This window comes from Myotis yumanensis, unplaced genomic scaffold (genome assembly GCF_028538775.1).
Source record: "Myotis yumanensis isolate MYYU_CA2020_CCGP unplaced genomic scaffold, mMyoYum1.0.hap1 SCAF_2, whole genome shotgun sequence".
In the NCBI taxonomy this organism is placed as follows: Eukaryota; Metazoa; Chordata; class Mammalia; order Chiroptera; family Vespertilionidae; genus Myotis; species Myotis yumanensis.
This window is the reverse complement of record NW_027223753.1, coordinates 76446954-76463435: the sequence shown is the minus strand read 5'-3', so window position 1 is coordinate 76463435 and position 16482 is coordinate 76446954. Positions and strand designations below refer to the sequence as shown.

Genomic DNA, 16482 nt, shown 5'->3' with positions numbered 1-16482 from the left:
CATGTCTCTCACTGATAACAGAAGGCCATGCATGAGCTGACATGTTCAGGATCTTGGAAATGTTGGAAATAGCCAAACAGTTCCTGCTCATTAGCCTCTTTAGAAATATCATGAGGCAACCTCAAGGCCACGTGACATTTCTGTATTTTGTTTTTAGATACTGTCTGCATTATTTTTGATCAAGAGCAAAGAGCTACTAATGAGGCATTCTAATTTTTTTAGACTGTCAGTCCCTGGAGTCAGTTTGTCTGGATCTCTAATCCTGGCCACTCTCTCTCTCTGTGATTTTAGGCAAGTTACTTTTCCTTTCTAAGCCACAGATTCCCCCCTCTATAAAATTTGAGTAAAAATGAACCCACCACAAATTTGGAGGATTAAATGGAAAAAAAGAAGGATATGATGAGCATGACTCATTGCTGGACACATAATATGTACCCAGTAATGTTAGCTATTATCATTATTGCTAATCAGATTTTTATTACTTTAGGCTTAAAAGTAATTTATTTTGTGTATATAAAGAAATAGTTTGAAAAGTGAATGTGATTCGATTAGAACAAATAATAGTTTATTTTTCTATTCCCCCACTCAAAGTGGGTGGTGTGCCAATGGCCTTCATTTTCTTGGTCCAGTGAGTACAAAGGCTCTAGCAGTGGGGAGAAAAGTCCCTTAGAAAATGTGTATCAAGTCAGTTTTTATGATGGATCACAACAGGAAAATAGTTTATGTTCTCACCTTAGTACTGATGCCAGGCTCTGTGGAAAAGGAAACATTAAAAAGAAGTAAAAAGCTTGATTAGTTTTCTTAAGTGAACAAAATCAATACCTGCTTTTAATAATTAAAACAATACAGATGAATATAAATTAAATAGTGATGTGTTCCTTCTCAGGATTAAATTTTATAAAATTATAAAAAGAAAAGAGAAAGAATGTTAGATGCACACATGAACACTATATTGGAGGACAGCTGAACTTTCATCTTACTTCCAAGGATGGACACCTCCAGCAATTTCATATGTATATTTTTAGAAATCTTCTTTGCTTACAACAGAATTTCCCCTTTTCTCTTTTCCTTTTTAAACACAAGTGAAATACAAGACCTACTCTTTTGCACCTTGCTTTGTTTTATCTGATGTTGTATCAAAGATTATTATAAATTAGCACTTACAGATTTATCTTGCCTTTTTTAAACAACTAAATGGTATTTTAGCTGCAGTCTCATAATTTATTTAGTCAGTCTCCTATAGTCAACTTATAGGCTTTCTAGGTCTTTTGCTTTATCAGTAATCTTCAGTGAGAATTTAATAATTTATGTGTATAATTATATATATTTTTATATATCTATATATTTGTGTGCATGTATGTGTGTATGCATATAAATATGCATGTGTGTGGTGCAAATATGCTACAAATGTGTAGGAGAAATTCTGATGCACGTTTACATTTTTAAAAATTGATTTTAGAGAGAGGGAGGGGAGGAGAGAGAAAGAGAGAGAGAGAAAGAGAGAGGGAGAGGGAGAGAGAGAGAAAGAGACAGAAAGAAACATCAATGTGAGAGAAACATTGATTGGTTGCCTCCTGCACATGCTCCAACCTCAACCTGGGATGGAACCATAGCCTGGGTATATGCTCTGATTGGGAATCGAACCTGCCACCTTTTGATGCATGAGACAATACTTCAAACAACTGAGCCACCTGGCCAGGGCAGCATCTGAATTTTTGATAGCTATCCCTACATTGCATTCCAAAGAGTTTCCTATGTCTCCTGCCATCAGCAGAGGACGAGGTTGCCAGTTCCCCATTCCTTTGCTAGCATTAGGTAGTATCATATTTTTTATTATTTTCCAATTTGATATGAGAATGTAGTATCTTATTTCATCTTCTGCTTTAAAAATTCAGTAAGATTGATGTATCAGGATAAATTCCTAATAGATCAAAGATCTAAATATTAATTCATATGTGTATTAGGAGAAAATATGGGTAAATTCCTTGGTAACTTAGGAGTACAGAAAACTTTCTAATAATGACTTAAAATCCAGAAGCAATAAGAGGAGAAGTAGATAAATTTGATATCCTAGAAATAAAAAAGTATGAAGAAACTATAAAAAAGTAAAGTGACAAACTGGGGAAAAATATTATAACTAATATAGACAAGAAATATTTTCTCATATATAGTACTAGAGGCCCAGTGCACGAAATTCATGCCTGGGGGATGTCCCTAAGTCCGGCCTGCACCCTCTGGGACCCCTTGGGGAACATCCCTGTCACAATCCGGGACTGCTGGCTCCTAACCGCTCGCCTGCCTGCCTGTCTGATGGCCCCCTAACCACTCCCTTGTTGGGCTGATTGATGCCTAACTGCTCCCCTGTCGGTCTAATCGCCCCCAACTGCCTTTCCCTGCTGGCCCGATTGCCGTCAACTGCCCTCCCCTGCCTGCCTGATTGCTCCCAACTGCCCTCCCCTCCTGGCCAGATCACCCCCAACTGCCCTCCCCTGCCACCTGATTGCTTCCAACTGCCCTCCCCTGCAGGCCTGACTGCCCTCAACTGCCCTCCCCTGCTGGCCCAATCTCCCACAATTGCCCTCCCCTGCTGGCCATCTTAAGGTGACCATCTTGTGGCAGCTGTCTTGTGGCAGCTGTCTTGTGGCAGCCATCTTGTGGTGACGTGGGGTGGCCATCTTGTGATGACATCATGGTGGCCATCTTGTGATGATGTCACGCAACACCACCTAGGCTTTTATTATATAGGATGTTTATGTGTGTAACTAAATTAAAAATTGAAATGAAGATGACTATCTGATAGAAAAGTTAGCAAAAGATACGAACAGACTGAAAACGGGAAAAAAACAAACCCGAATCCTGCAAATGGTCCGTAAACATATGAGAAGCTACTCAACTTACTCATAATAAGAGAAATGCACGTTAAACCTCAGTTGGCTTTCTGTTTCTCTCCTGATTGGCAAAAGTTCACAGGTTTGATAGCACACTCTGTGGGTGATGCTATGGATAACAGGCAGTGTCTTGCGTTGCTCATGGGAGTGCAAAGTGAGACATGCCTTAGGGAGGAGAATGTGACAGTATATAATGCAGTTACCTATGAATTTAGGTAACCTGTCAATCCTGCTTTTTTGGATTTGGTCCAAAGATAACCTGGGAAGAATATAGATTGATATATGCACAGTGATTTCATGGCAGCACTATGGTTTGATAATGAAATACTAATCATATCTTGAGGTCTAGATTGCATCTGATATTTATAGAGATACCTTTCTTGAACTCTCAGCATTTAACATAATTGATTACTCATGTTTCAAATACTCTCTTCTCTGGATTTCAATGACATCATGTGCCTAGTTTTTATCCTCTTATCTTACCTGGTATTGGCTGCTCTTTTTCAGTGTCCTTTTCTCATCTCAACTTTTCTACCAGACCTCTGAAAGACCCAGTCTTCTACTTTTTTCTCTCCTTTTTTCCCTTCCCCTCTACCCCTATCTGTCTTCTTAGGTGAGCTCATCCATTCCTATAGATTCAGGTATCTTCTATATGGTTTTGATTCTCCCATTTGTGTATCTTCTATACAAATGGCTGATCATTATTTCTAGTTGAATAATAGGGATCTCAAATAAGCATGTTCAGAAGACCCCCTATTGATTCTCTCATTTCCCAAATCTGTTTTTCTTTGTAAAGCTTTCCTGTCTCAATAAATGGCACCACAAACAACTGATGCTCAGGCCAAAATACTTCCCATGTACGTAGGAATCCTACTTGATTACTCTTGTATGACTTATATCTATTCTCTCAGTGAGTTATCTTGTTTCTACCTTCAAAATATGCCTCCATTTGCTTCTCACTCTTGCCATGCCATAACCCAGGTCCAGGTTACCATAATCTTTCAATTACTCTTAGACCAATGTGTCAGCTTCCATCTGGTTATCTTGCCTGCATTTTTTTGCCATTGCTTTTCCATTTGCCGTATCTACAGTCTTCACAGTGCTTCCAGAAGGGGCTTTCTGAAGTAGAAATTAGCTCATGTTTGAAACAATTGCCAGCATAATCTGGTTCCTGCTCCCTGACCTTTCTCCTCCTGTTCTCCCTATGTCCAGTCACTCTGTTTGTCTCTCTGTCACTAGAACATGGCAAGCTTGGTCCTCTTTCTAAGGCTTTGCTTTTGTGGTATCTCTCAGAAAGATCTTCTGATCTTTGCAGATTCTTTCCCATTATGTAAGTCCCAGTTCAGATTTGAACTTCTGAGGGAGACTTATTTTGACTAGCAACACTCCCCACCCCCAGTTATTCTTTGTCCATTACCCTCTTTTATTGTGCTAATATCATTGACTGAAATTAGCTTGTTTCCCTATTTTTGTTTTTTTTATCACACTTCCTCCTTAAGACTGTAAACTCCTTGAGGGTAGAAACTCTTGCCACAGCTCTATCCCCATAACCTAGAACATAGCCCTGACACACAGTGGATCTTCATTGTGTTGTGGTTGTTGACTGACTGTTTTATGCTTGTAAGTAGAGCAATCTTTTGACAATAATAAGTAAGATACATTAACACAAAACTGAGTTAAGAAGTAATTGGATAAGAAACTGTGTTTATTGGAGGAGAGACTTCTCTTTTGTGGGATAGTTACTATTCAGTTGGTAATTTTGTGGGCATTTTGGTATATTCACAGGTTTTCTGTTGATTGTAACTACTGGGTCACCAGCATAGTATTCACTTTATTTTGAAAGTCAGCACATCCCAACATTGACAGAATTCCAGACCAAGAGGAATGATTTGCCTTATATATTGCTGAAGTTCTCCTTGAGCAGCTTTTGTTGAGTTATCTGGTGGCTTTACGGTGACTGAATCGAAGAATGTACCAGGATACCAACATGACATCTGGCACAAGTAGTTCTGCCTTTAGGTTTTTGTTTGTTTGTTTTATGGGATTTGAACTCTCAGCATTTAACATAATTGATTACTCATGTTTCAATGTGCCTAGTTTTTATCCTCTTATCTTACCTGGTATTGGCTGCTCTTTTTCAGTGTCCTTTTCTCATCTCAACTTTTCTACCAGACCTCTGAAAGACCCAGTCTTCTACTTTTTTCTCTCCTTTCTTCCCTTCCCCTCTACCCCTATCTGTCTTCTTAGGTGAGCTCATCCATTCCTATAGATTCAGGTATCTCTCAGATCCTGACACACAGTGGAGTATCTTTCAGATGGCATTGTGGGGAATCATTTGGAGGGAACTAGAGGAGGTAGGTGAATGCCCATCATTTCCAAGTTTAAGCAGGAAAGTGACATAATCAAATTTATGTTTTATGAAAGGCCACTCTACTGTTGAGTGGGACATACACTCTGGTGGTGATGCGGGGCGGGGATGAATAGGAGGAGTGAGATGGGTATAGTAATAAGGAGCTTCCCTTGCCTTTTTAGCATTTCAAGAATTTTTGGATCCTTATAGAAACATTTTATCATTTTTTATAATAAAATGTTTTTATTGATTTCAGAGAGGAAGAGAGAGGGAGAGAGAGATAGAAACATCGATGAAGAGAGATAATCATTGATCGGCTTCCTTCTGCATGCCCCACACTGGGGATCAAGTCTGCAACCCGGGCATGTGCCCTGACCAGGAATTGAACCATTACCTCCTGGTTCATAGATCAATGCTCAACCCTGAGCCATGCTGGCTGGGCTATTTGTTTTAAATAAATCCACAGTCTTTATATTTTTGCCATGAGATAACAGATATAATACATTGCTCATAGTTTTGCTTTGTCTTTCAAAACTCCACATTCATTTAGTAAATTAATGAGTACCCACTATGTACCAGGCACTGTCATAAGTGCTGGGGATATAGCTATGAGTATGTTAAAGTGTCAGCTCTAAATTGTTGTTAAATAAATTGGTGACTTACTTGAAGCTCATTTCAAAAAATTAGCATGACCTCAGAGCTTAAGGAGGTTGGTATGTAATCTCACACATTATGCCTCTGTCATCTTTCTTCTTGAACCTACTTGTATACTGTTTAGTGTTCCATGGTTACTCGAATGTCTGTTCTGTGCCATTACTGTGTTAGGTCCTGGACATTCAGATAAAAATGTTGTCTTCAGTATTTCTTAACTAGTAATAAGTACAGGCTGGAAAAATGAGTTATTTTAATACGCAATTATGAAGTGCCAGAATGCTTTATGCAGTCTACTGTGGGAATGCAGAGAAGAGGCATCTAAGAAACTGAAGGTGGATGGGCAGGTGAAGGGCTATCTGAGTTGCCAGTCTGAAGAAAATAAAGGTATTCTAGGCAGATGGCATAGCACAAGGTTTAGGAATTTCAGGTGGTTTGGTGTGGCTGGAGAGACGGATGAATTTAGGGAGAAATGAATATTGAAGTTGAAGATCTGGATAGGCCTTGAGTATCACCGTGAAATCATTGGAAGATTTCAAGAGTGCTACAGTCAGATCGATATTAGAGGAGTATCTTTCAGATGGCATTGTGGGGAATCATTTGGAGGGAACTAGAGGAGGTAGGTGAATGCCCATCATTTCCAAGTTTAAGCAGGAAAGTGACATAATCAAATTTATGTTTTATGAAAGGCCACTCTACTGTTGAGTGGGACATACACTCTGGTGGTGATGCGGGGCGGGGATGAATAGGAGGAGTGAGATGAGTATAGTAATAAGGAGCTTCCCTTGCCTTTTTAGCATTTCAAGAATTTTTGGATCCTTATAGAAACATTTTATCATTTTTTATAATAAAATTTTGGGCGAAAAGTTTTTGCCAAGTTACTAAAGCTTTGATGTGCTCCCCCACCCTCTCATGTAATGTTTGCACGTGAAGCCCCCTTCTAGCATGGAGGTTGTACATACAGGCATCCCTTAGTCCTCTTAGTTCTTCATGTTTTCTGACCTCAGCTTTGTTTCTTACTAAAATACCATTGAAGGTACTGCAGTTTTCAATTTTGCTTTTCCTTTCATTGTGGTAATCCTATTTTAAAGTGTAAGTCCTTTTAGGCAGCAAGATAGTTGGAATAGCGTCAAGCTCTTGAGGCATTTGTAAATTCATGTCTATAAACACAATGGGTTTGGGTGATTTGTTGCACTGCTGGTGAGTTTATTATAGTATGTAACAATATCTAATCAAATTGTTGAGAGGAATAAAAGCCTCAGTTTAAGGTTAGTCTTTAATGTTTACAAGGAGGACAAATTATATTTTTAATAACTTCTCAAACTGAAGAATATTCAGTGTATGATAATACATGTGCTTGAAAAATATTACCGTGCAGTCCCAAAGGGGCAATTTTCTATTCAGAGGCAAGTTTAAGACAGTTTTACTTTAGTTTTTGGAAGTTATTAAATACTCTCAAGTATTGAAAATACAGGAAGCAAATGTTGATCCTCTTGATATTTTAAATGAAAAGATAATAGCAGAGGTTATACATTTAAAATATCTATTTCTCATGAATATTTCCAAATTACAGCAGTTACCTACTGTATTGTAATTGCCTGTTTACTTGCCTTTCTTCTCTACCTCTCTCTGCTCTCCACCACCAGTTCCAGTGCTATTTAAATAAGCACTTGGATATTTCTGACCGATTAAATGTGACACTTTTCTTTCTTTCTTTTTTTTTTTTTTAACAGAAAATGCATCAGATGCAGATTTATGGCTCCTGAATAGTTGCACTGTAAAAAACCCAGCGGAAGACCACTTTAGAAATTCAATTAAGTAAGTAGAAGTTAATTTTTTTACAAGTGAGGTAAGACTTGATTTAAGGAAATTAGCTTTTAAAAGATTGCTAATAATATCAACATTCGGTATGCATCAAAAAAGTATAAATTGGATTTTAATATATTGTTTTTGCATTTATCTGCTAAAGAAGGAAATGTTAATGTAGACTTTTCTAATAGGTCAGTGGTCAGCAAACTGCGGCTCGCGAGCCACATGCGGCTCTTTGGCCCCTTGAGTGTGGCCACGAAGTTTCAATTGCACTGTACCTGTGCGCCTGCACGTGGTATTTTGTGGAAGAGCCACACTCAAAGGGCCGCAGTTTGCCGACCACTGTAATAGGTGATTTGTATATTTGCGAAGTTAGCTAATAGGTGATTGGAATATTTGTTAAGTATTAAAAATGTACTTTTCTCAGGTAATCCATTCTGTACTTTCTGAACCTACCCAGAGCAGTCCTTAGCCTCTTTTTTCTCCCATGCCCATTAGCACTGTTCTAGGTGCTAGTAACGCTAGGGAAATGCAGATTGTTGGGGGAGATGAGCATGTAAGCCCTTGGTTCTTGCTTTGTTTCCTCAAGTTTAAAGTGAAAGAATATCTTCTGTTCACATGTGCTCTGAATTTTAGCCTACCCACCTTCTTAGAAATCTCATTTCATAAACTATTTCCTCATTCTCCTATGTTTTCTACCTCTGCAGTCTCATTGGTGCCTTGCCATTGACATTTAAATATGCTCAGGTCTAATCACCCCATGTATCCATGTTAGCTATTGTCGGATTTTTCTTCTTGCCTTCCTAGCCAGACTTGAGATTCTTCACCTCCTAACTTCAATCTAAAACTCATTCCCCTCTCTTTCCAAATTGGTTTTATTATGAAATATACATATATAAGATTTATGAAACCTATAGTTTAAATAATAATAATATTGCCATTAATATGTCCACCACCCAGCATAAGCAATATGATGTTGTCAAGACCTTAGAAATTCTCGTGTGTCCCTCTTTCAGTCACACCCTAAAAAGAAAATTTTATCCTGGTTTCTGTGTGTCATTCCATTGCTTTATTAGTAAATTTATCATCTGTTAAGTATATCTCTAAACAATTGGTTGTTTAGTTTTGCCCTGTTTTAGACCTTATTTATTGGACTTAAACTTTTGATGTTCTGAGATTTGCTTCTTTTCCTAAGCAAATCCATGATTTATCCATGTTGATGGATTTAAAATTTTTCTGGTCCCTTGTTGCATGAGTTTGCCACAATTTATCCATTTTATTATTTATAGAGTTGAGGTTTTCCAGGACTTTCCTTGTATGAATGAAGACTGCTACTATGAATATTTTGAACATGGTTTCTGGTGCACATGTGCAAGACTTATTTTAGGATGTGTAACTGGGAGTTGAATTATTGGGTCATGGATATGTACATAGTCAAACTTTAATAGATAATGCCAAACTCTTCCCAAATGCATGTGTCATTCACTCCCACCAGTAATGGATGCGGGTAGTTGTTTTCAATTCTTGCTGTTACTTGATATGGCCAGAGGTCTAACTTTTGACAATCTAGTGGTGGAGATGGTATCTCAGTGTGGTTTTAATTTGCATTCCCATGGTTACTAATGATGTTGAGCATCTTTTATGTTTATTGGCCATTTGGATTTTCCTTTTTTGTGAAATGGCTTTAAAATTTTTTTCCTGTTGAATTGTCTTTTATTTATTTGTGGGAATATGTTACATGTAGACTAGATACTAATCATTACATGTTACACATGTTGCAGATATCAATTGTGGCTTATCTTTTCACTTTCTTTAGTGCTGGAGATAAATTTTGGCTTAACATTTATGTCTTTCCTTTGAGTGTATGCTATTATTGTTTAAGAACTCTTTCCTTACCCTGAAGTTAAGGTATTCTCCAGTATTTTCTTCTAAAAGTCTTACGGTTTTTACTCCTTGCACAGATTTATAATCTGTCTGGAGTTGACTTTTTTGTTTGCTTATATGGTGCTAGAAAGGGGTCCAGTTTATTTTAAATTTCAAAAAAGTTTTATTATTTTTCATGTAGGATCCAACTTTTTCTAGTATCATTTATTATTTTGTTTTTGTTTTTAAAAGATTTATCCTTTCTCCCCTTAGCTATGAACTAGTGGCCCAGTGCACGAATTCATGCACGGGTGGGGTCCGGCTGGCCCAGCCCCAATTGGGGCAGATTGGGGCTGGGCCTGTTGGGAGGAGGAGATGACGGGAGGTTGGCCGGCTGGCTGGCCTGCCCCGATTGGGGCCCGATCAGGGCTGGGCCGGCTCGGGGGGTGGGCCAAGGGCAAGTGGCTGGCGGGCCCTGCCCCTGATTGGGGTGGGGGGGGCCGATCAGGGGCCAGTGGCCTTCGGGAGGGGTCATGGGTGGTTGGTCGCCGGCCCGGCCCCTTATTGGAGTGGGGGGGGGGGAAGATCGGGGGTTGGGCCAGCCAGGGGGAGGGGCCACAGGCAGTTGGCTGGTTGGCCCCACCCCCTGTTGGGGTAGGGGGGCAATCAGGGACGGGCCTAGCAGGGGGAGGGGCTTTGGGCTGATCAGGGTGGTGGGGACACATTGGGGGTGGGGCCAGCCGGGGGGAAGGGCTGCAGGAGGTTGGCTGGCCGGTCCTGCCCGCTTTTGGGGTTGGGCGGTGATCAGGGGCAGGGCCAGCTGGGGAGAGGAGCTGTGGGCTATTGGGATGGGGTGGACCAATCTGGTGTGGGGCCGGCTGGGGGGAAGGGCTTTGGGGGCCTTGGCCAGCCACCCTGCCCTTGATTGGGGTGGGAGAGGTCGATCAGGGGCAGGGCTGGCTGGGTGGAGGGGCCGAGGGGGGGTTGGCTGCCGGCTCCACCCCCGGATCTGGCTGGTTCACTGGCCGCAATGGGCATCATAGTGACCGGTCATTCTGGTTGTTATGGCGTTCCAGTCACTGGCTTTTTATATATATAGATTACCCACTCTGTCATATTGAGTGTCCATAGATGCTTGGGTCTATCTCTGGGTTTTATTTATTTTTTATTATTCTATTTCTTTATTATGATACTTATTGTACACAGTCATAATTAGTATAGATTTATATTAAGTCTGGATATTTGAGAATGTTTATGTGTTTTTGTTTTTCTTTAAGGGTGTCTTGGCTTTTCTTTGCCCTTCCCTATAATTTCAAGTGATTTTGATTTTGACTACATTGAGTTGTCTTCTTTTTTTTTGTTTTGTTAATCCTCACCTGACAATATTTTTCCATTGATTTTTTTTAGATAGAGTGGAAGGGAAGGAGGAGAGGGAGACAAATTGAAAGAGAGGAGGGATGGAGGGAGGGAGGCAAAGAGAGAGAGAAACTGATATGAGAGACACATCCATTGGATGGTTCCTGCATGCACCCCGATCTTGCCAGGGATCCATCTGCAGCTGAACCAGAGGCCTTTTGGTCCACAGGCTGACACTCTCATCACTGAGTTGAGCCAGCCAGGGCATTCCTGTGAATCTTTTAGAATTTTTTCCCTAAAAGTGTATATAGGTACTGAATTGTTCCAGTATCACTAATTTAAAAAGTATTCTATTCTTTCTCCTTTTACCTGTGCAGTACTTTTTTTTATCTTTATGCTATTGTAAAAGGTAAATTAAAAAAAATAATTTTCTAAATGTGCCTACTCTCTTGGTCTCAGGGAGTTATATCATGCAGCAGTGTGAAGGATGGTTGGGTATAAATGAGTCTAGATCAGGAGTCCCTAGGACAGAGTTGCAGTAGTCCAGGTACTGATGCCTCCTTTCTGGTGGCCGCATTCAGAGTTGAAAGGAAGGAGTCGACTTGAGAAAGAAGAATTCTTTACACTTTTAGCATTATTGAATATGACATCTAGATTTTTGACTAGAATGATATATGGAATTCCAGAAAGGGGGTTCAGTTAGAGGGAAGACATGTTTTGGTTTTAATCATGTTGTATTTGAAGTCACAGCTAAATATTATATTAAAATAATGGACCGTCTTTTATCTTTATTGATTGTATTCCTTGTGGCAGACTACTCAAAGTGCTTCACATCAATTGGATATTATCTAGCTTAATTTTTGCAGGCTGTCACATTGTAGATTTCAATTTTATTTCTATTTGACAGATGAAGAGCCTCTCTTTCATATATGAAGTTTCTAAGACTGTTCGGTTCATAAATGGGTTTAGGTGGGATTTTAATGTAGGCAGTCTGACTAGGAGTCTGTATGTTTAGTCATTTTATTACTCTGCTTTCCAGATAAAGATGTCAGGTAAGCAGTTGTAGAATTGAGGTAGATATCACTGTAGTGATATGGATTTTATATTGTTTGCATAGAAATTGTCATAGTTGAATGTAATGGCATCCTCAAGTCAGAAATTACAGAAGGAGCAGAGAAGAGTTCTTTCCAGAACTGTGGTGGGATGCAGAGGAGGTGGTCGTGATGTGGGATGGAACAGTGTAATGTGGGTCATGTTTAGGAGCAGGAGAAGGAGGAATTAAGCCAGGAGCAAAGGGTTATGTTTATCAGATGCTGCTCATTTTCAAAGAATGCTTTTGATTTTATGTTCTCAGATTATCCATTTTTCCTCCTTTAGGAAAGTAAATAAGATATAAAGGTATTTTAGTGCTACTGATATCCCTAAGACCCCAGAGATTTAGTTTCTGTAATTGGTACTTTTATAATCTTAACTAGAGGCCCGGTGCACAAATTCGTGCACCAGTAGGGTCCCTTGTCCTGGCTTGCGGGATTGGGCCGAAACTGGCTCTCTGACATCCCCCAAGGGGTCCTGGATTGTGAAAGGGCACAGGCCAGGCTGAGGGACCCCACAGGTGCACAATCGGGGCCGGGGAGGGACACGGGAGATTGGCCAACAAGGGAGGGACTGCGGGAGGGCTCCAGGGTGTGTCTGGTCCATCTTCGCTCAGTCCCGATTGGCTGGACCCCAGCAGCAAGCCAACCTACCGGTTGGAGCATCTGCCCCCTGGTGGTAAGTGCATGTTATAGTGACTGGTCCACTGGTTGACTGTCTGCCCTCTGGTGGTCAGTGCATGTCATAGCTAGCGGTTGAGCAGCCTTAGCATATCATTAGCATATTATGCTTTGATTGGTTGAACAGCCGACCTGTCTGCTGGACACTTAGCATAATATTAGGCTTTTATTATATAGGGTTAATGGATATACTTCTAGATTGTTTTTATTAGTTTAAAAACTCAAATATAACTTGTGTTAATGGATTTTGTTATGCACGTAAACTGTGTTGTGAATGTGGCTCAGAGTAATGATTGGTGTTTGAATGATTAAGTGAGGTAACCATATGAGAAAGGTTGTCATTTAAACACTACAGAGCCAGTGCAGGCAAGCACAGATTCCTTTAGTGCACTATTCTGCTTGATTGGAAGATAATTTAAAAACAATATTAGAGTTGATTAAGTATTTTTAAAAATTATGGCTTTGAAGACATTTGATAATTGCAACTAGTTCTTGTTAACACCTAAGCTAACATTTGGTTTGTTTCCAAAATAAATACAATGCTGTAAAAAAAGCACAGTAATAAATTGACATTGAGAAAACATCAAATTCAAGTGACATTTATACATTTAAAAACTTTCAGTAATAGATTACCTACTCTTGTCAAGCATTTTGCTTTATTTAGCTGCTTTCCCCCTTGTCATCATCTCCTAACAAAGAAAAACAAAGATGAATAGTTCTTAAACTCATTATACCTTATCATGCTACCTATTTATCTTTTTTTATTTTTTACAGAGAGGAAGGGAGAGGGATAGGGAGTTAGAAACATCGATGAGAGAGAAACATCGATCAGCTGCCTCCTGCACACCCCCCACTGGGGATGTGCCCGCAATCAAGGTACATGCCCTTGACTGGAATTGAACCTTCTCTCAGTTTCCAGCTCTATCCTTTCCCTTCACCCTCCTCTATTGCATGCATTCCACCCCAGGTTAGTAAGGCAAGATACAAATTCAAGGAGAGTCTGATAAGGATTTCCTTTCTCCTTGTTTTGTTGCACTCAGTCCCATATGCTCAAATGCAAAGATTACAAGGAAGAGCTAGGACCTATTTTTTTCTTACTGGGACCACCTATAAATAATGATTGCTTCACTTTGCCACTCATCCCCAGTGTTTGTCATCTGTTTTTTGTTTTGTTTTGTTAATTTAATCCTCACCTGAAGATCTTTTTTCCATTGATTTTTAGAAAGAGTGGAAGGGATGGAGGCGGGAAGGGGGGAGATAGATAGATAGATAGATAGATAGATAGATAGATAGATAGACAGGCAGGCCAGGGATTGAACCCGCAACCTCGGTATGTTCCCTGATCAGGAATCAAACCCCCCACCCTGATGTACGGGACAGTGCTCCAAGCAACTGCACTACACTAGCCAGGGCTAGACCATCTTATTTTAACAGGAGTAAAGAAAAATGACTCTGAGGGATTTACTGTCTTCCATATGATTAATCCATTTTCATTGATGAAGACCCATGAATTGATTGTGAATTTCTGACAAGATGGCCATGGACAGATTTCTTTGTGCGGGGTGGAGGAGGGGGAGTGTGGGCTATTTCTCCTGGTGGTGGTCAAAATATTAGTTTTGCAACTGCACAGTATAAACAATATTGGGAAGAATATTATTTAATCTTGGTCAGAGAGAATAATGGCTTAAAATTAATGGGAAATCTTCATTTTATAAACTAGTGCTGATAACAGATCACTCTATCTTTAAATAATTCCTTAATATGATTAAAATATCTGGTATGAAAAAGCATATCTGTATTAATCTGTAGGGTGTACTGCTCAGTATTTCTACTGGCTTTCTACTAGTGATCTAATTACTAAAGGTTTACAGTGTTTGTATAATTGATGTTCAGATTGATAAAAGAGTAGGAGTTCTAAATAGCAAAAATGCAGTTAAAATATTTTTTTTTTTGCTGCCTCATGACTTTCAGATCTTAAGTGCTATTGCCTTTACTAATTTTGGAAAACTTGCTCAGCCCATGATTGGTGATGGCAGCCTATTGCATGCATCTCTTTTCCTCTGAGGCATTTGTGGTTGCCTTGTCCTTGTTTTATCCATTATGCCAATTTGATTTAGACATATGGCCTTTAACTTGAGGGGTTCTTGAGCAGACAAAGATGTTTTTGAAAGAGATCAAAAGTTTCAAAAAATAAAATTTGCTCTTAATGAGAGTATCAAATAAGAAAACTGCTTTAGTTAATGCTTTATAGAAATGTGGGATCTTTTCCATGCCACCTAAAGGAGGTCATGCAGAGGCTGGTGAAAATAAACACATCTTGTGTGTTCTATATAAATGACAGAAAGAATAGCCAGCTTGCTTTGATCATGGACTGTCAACCTCTGTTTGACCTTGTGCATTATTAACCCAAATGGGCATTGTGGCTTAGCCATACTGATAGTAGATAGACAAGAGTCACCAGTTCTTTGAACCACCTTTGCTTGTAGAAATGCATGGTAATATAGATGGAATCTGAGTGAAGTTACTGGAAAGAACAATTGGAAATATAAAGAGAAATGGACAAAGAAGTGTGTTTTGAGACAGAGGAAGCCTGCTTTGTATATCTTCTGTCTATTCTATGGGAAAGCTCCTTATATAGAATTCTGTTGATCATCCTCATTATTGGATAGCTATTCCTATTATGAAAATATTTTTTTTGCTTCATGTAGATTTAACTTGAAGAGTTCTTCATCATAAATTGAAGTTGGGGGAGGTACCAGAATATTATTTCAACTTGAATTTATAAAATAAATTGCCTTCAAAAAAGCTGACTTAAGAATAGAGAAAAACTTTCCCTTTCATTAGTCATTATCAGTTAAAAATAAAATAAAAGGTTTGACTGGTTCTATTTTTTTTAAAAGAATAGTGAAGCGTTGAATGGCTGCACACTTCCTACAAGGGATCAAGCCCACAGCTGTGCATGTGCCCTGACCAGGAATCGAACCTGCAACCTTTTGGTGCAAGGGAGGATGCTCAACCAGCTGAGCCACACTGGCCAGAACTTGACTGGTTCTATTTTAACTAGATTTGTTGGTGATCAGGTTGTCTTTTTCTTTTTTAATTAAAAAATTTGGCATTGGAAGATAAAACATTGGGATTAGTTTGGCCTTTTGCAAGAAACAAGTTAGGTAACACAAGTTGTTTTGTTAAACTTATTTTTTAATACTTTAGGTTGTGGAATTTTCTTTAAACTTAGATATTTTAATTTTAGCTTTTCTAGTTGTATGAAATAGCTTTAATTCAATATCAGTTTTATGTTATTTTTTAAAATGTCAATAGCACATACAGTGGATCATTGTATGCTTTTCCAGTCACAGTCTCATTGTTTCAGCTATCCTTGCCCACCCTCAAGTTTCCCTCTATTTGCAAAGTTCAAAATATTTTACTGTTTGACTTAATATGTATTATTGATCAGGTACTGTCCAATGTGATCCACCCCCCCAAATAGTGCTGTCTTTAATATGAGTTTACACTACCCCTGACCATTTCTCATCTATATACTTCCATTGTGTAGATCCTGTCTATATGCTGATTATTCCCAAATTTCTGTTTCAGACCTTAGTCTCTCCTTCTAATATCCAGACTTGTGTATCCCACTGTTACCTATACTTCTTTATTTAGATGACTCATTGGCACTTCAAATCATCAGAATCTCTTCATTACCTCTCCCTTTCCCTAGCTAGTGTTTCCATTCCTATTGCTTATCTTCTTTGGTTGCATAGTCATCCATCATATAGATGGGGAATTTTTCTTG

The 16482-nt window shown here is 39.2% G+C and overlaps 1 protein-coding gene across 4 annotated transcripts in view; it reads left to right on the top strand.

Annotated features, from left to right (window-relative positions):
- Positions 1–16482, top strand: part of CDKAL1 (CDK5 regulatory subunit associated protein 1 like 1) — a 643254-nt gene that overhangs the window by 87218 nt on the left and 539554 nt on the right. For all 4 annotated transcript variants that reach the window (XM_070405653.1, XM_070405651.1, XM_070405652.1 and 1 more), the window contains one exon: positions 7623–7707. In XM_070405653.1, the coding sequence (XP_070261754.1) occupies positions 7623–7707 (85 nt within the window). The remainder of the gene's footprint in view (positions 1–7622; positions 7708–16482) is intronic.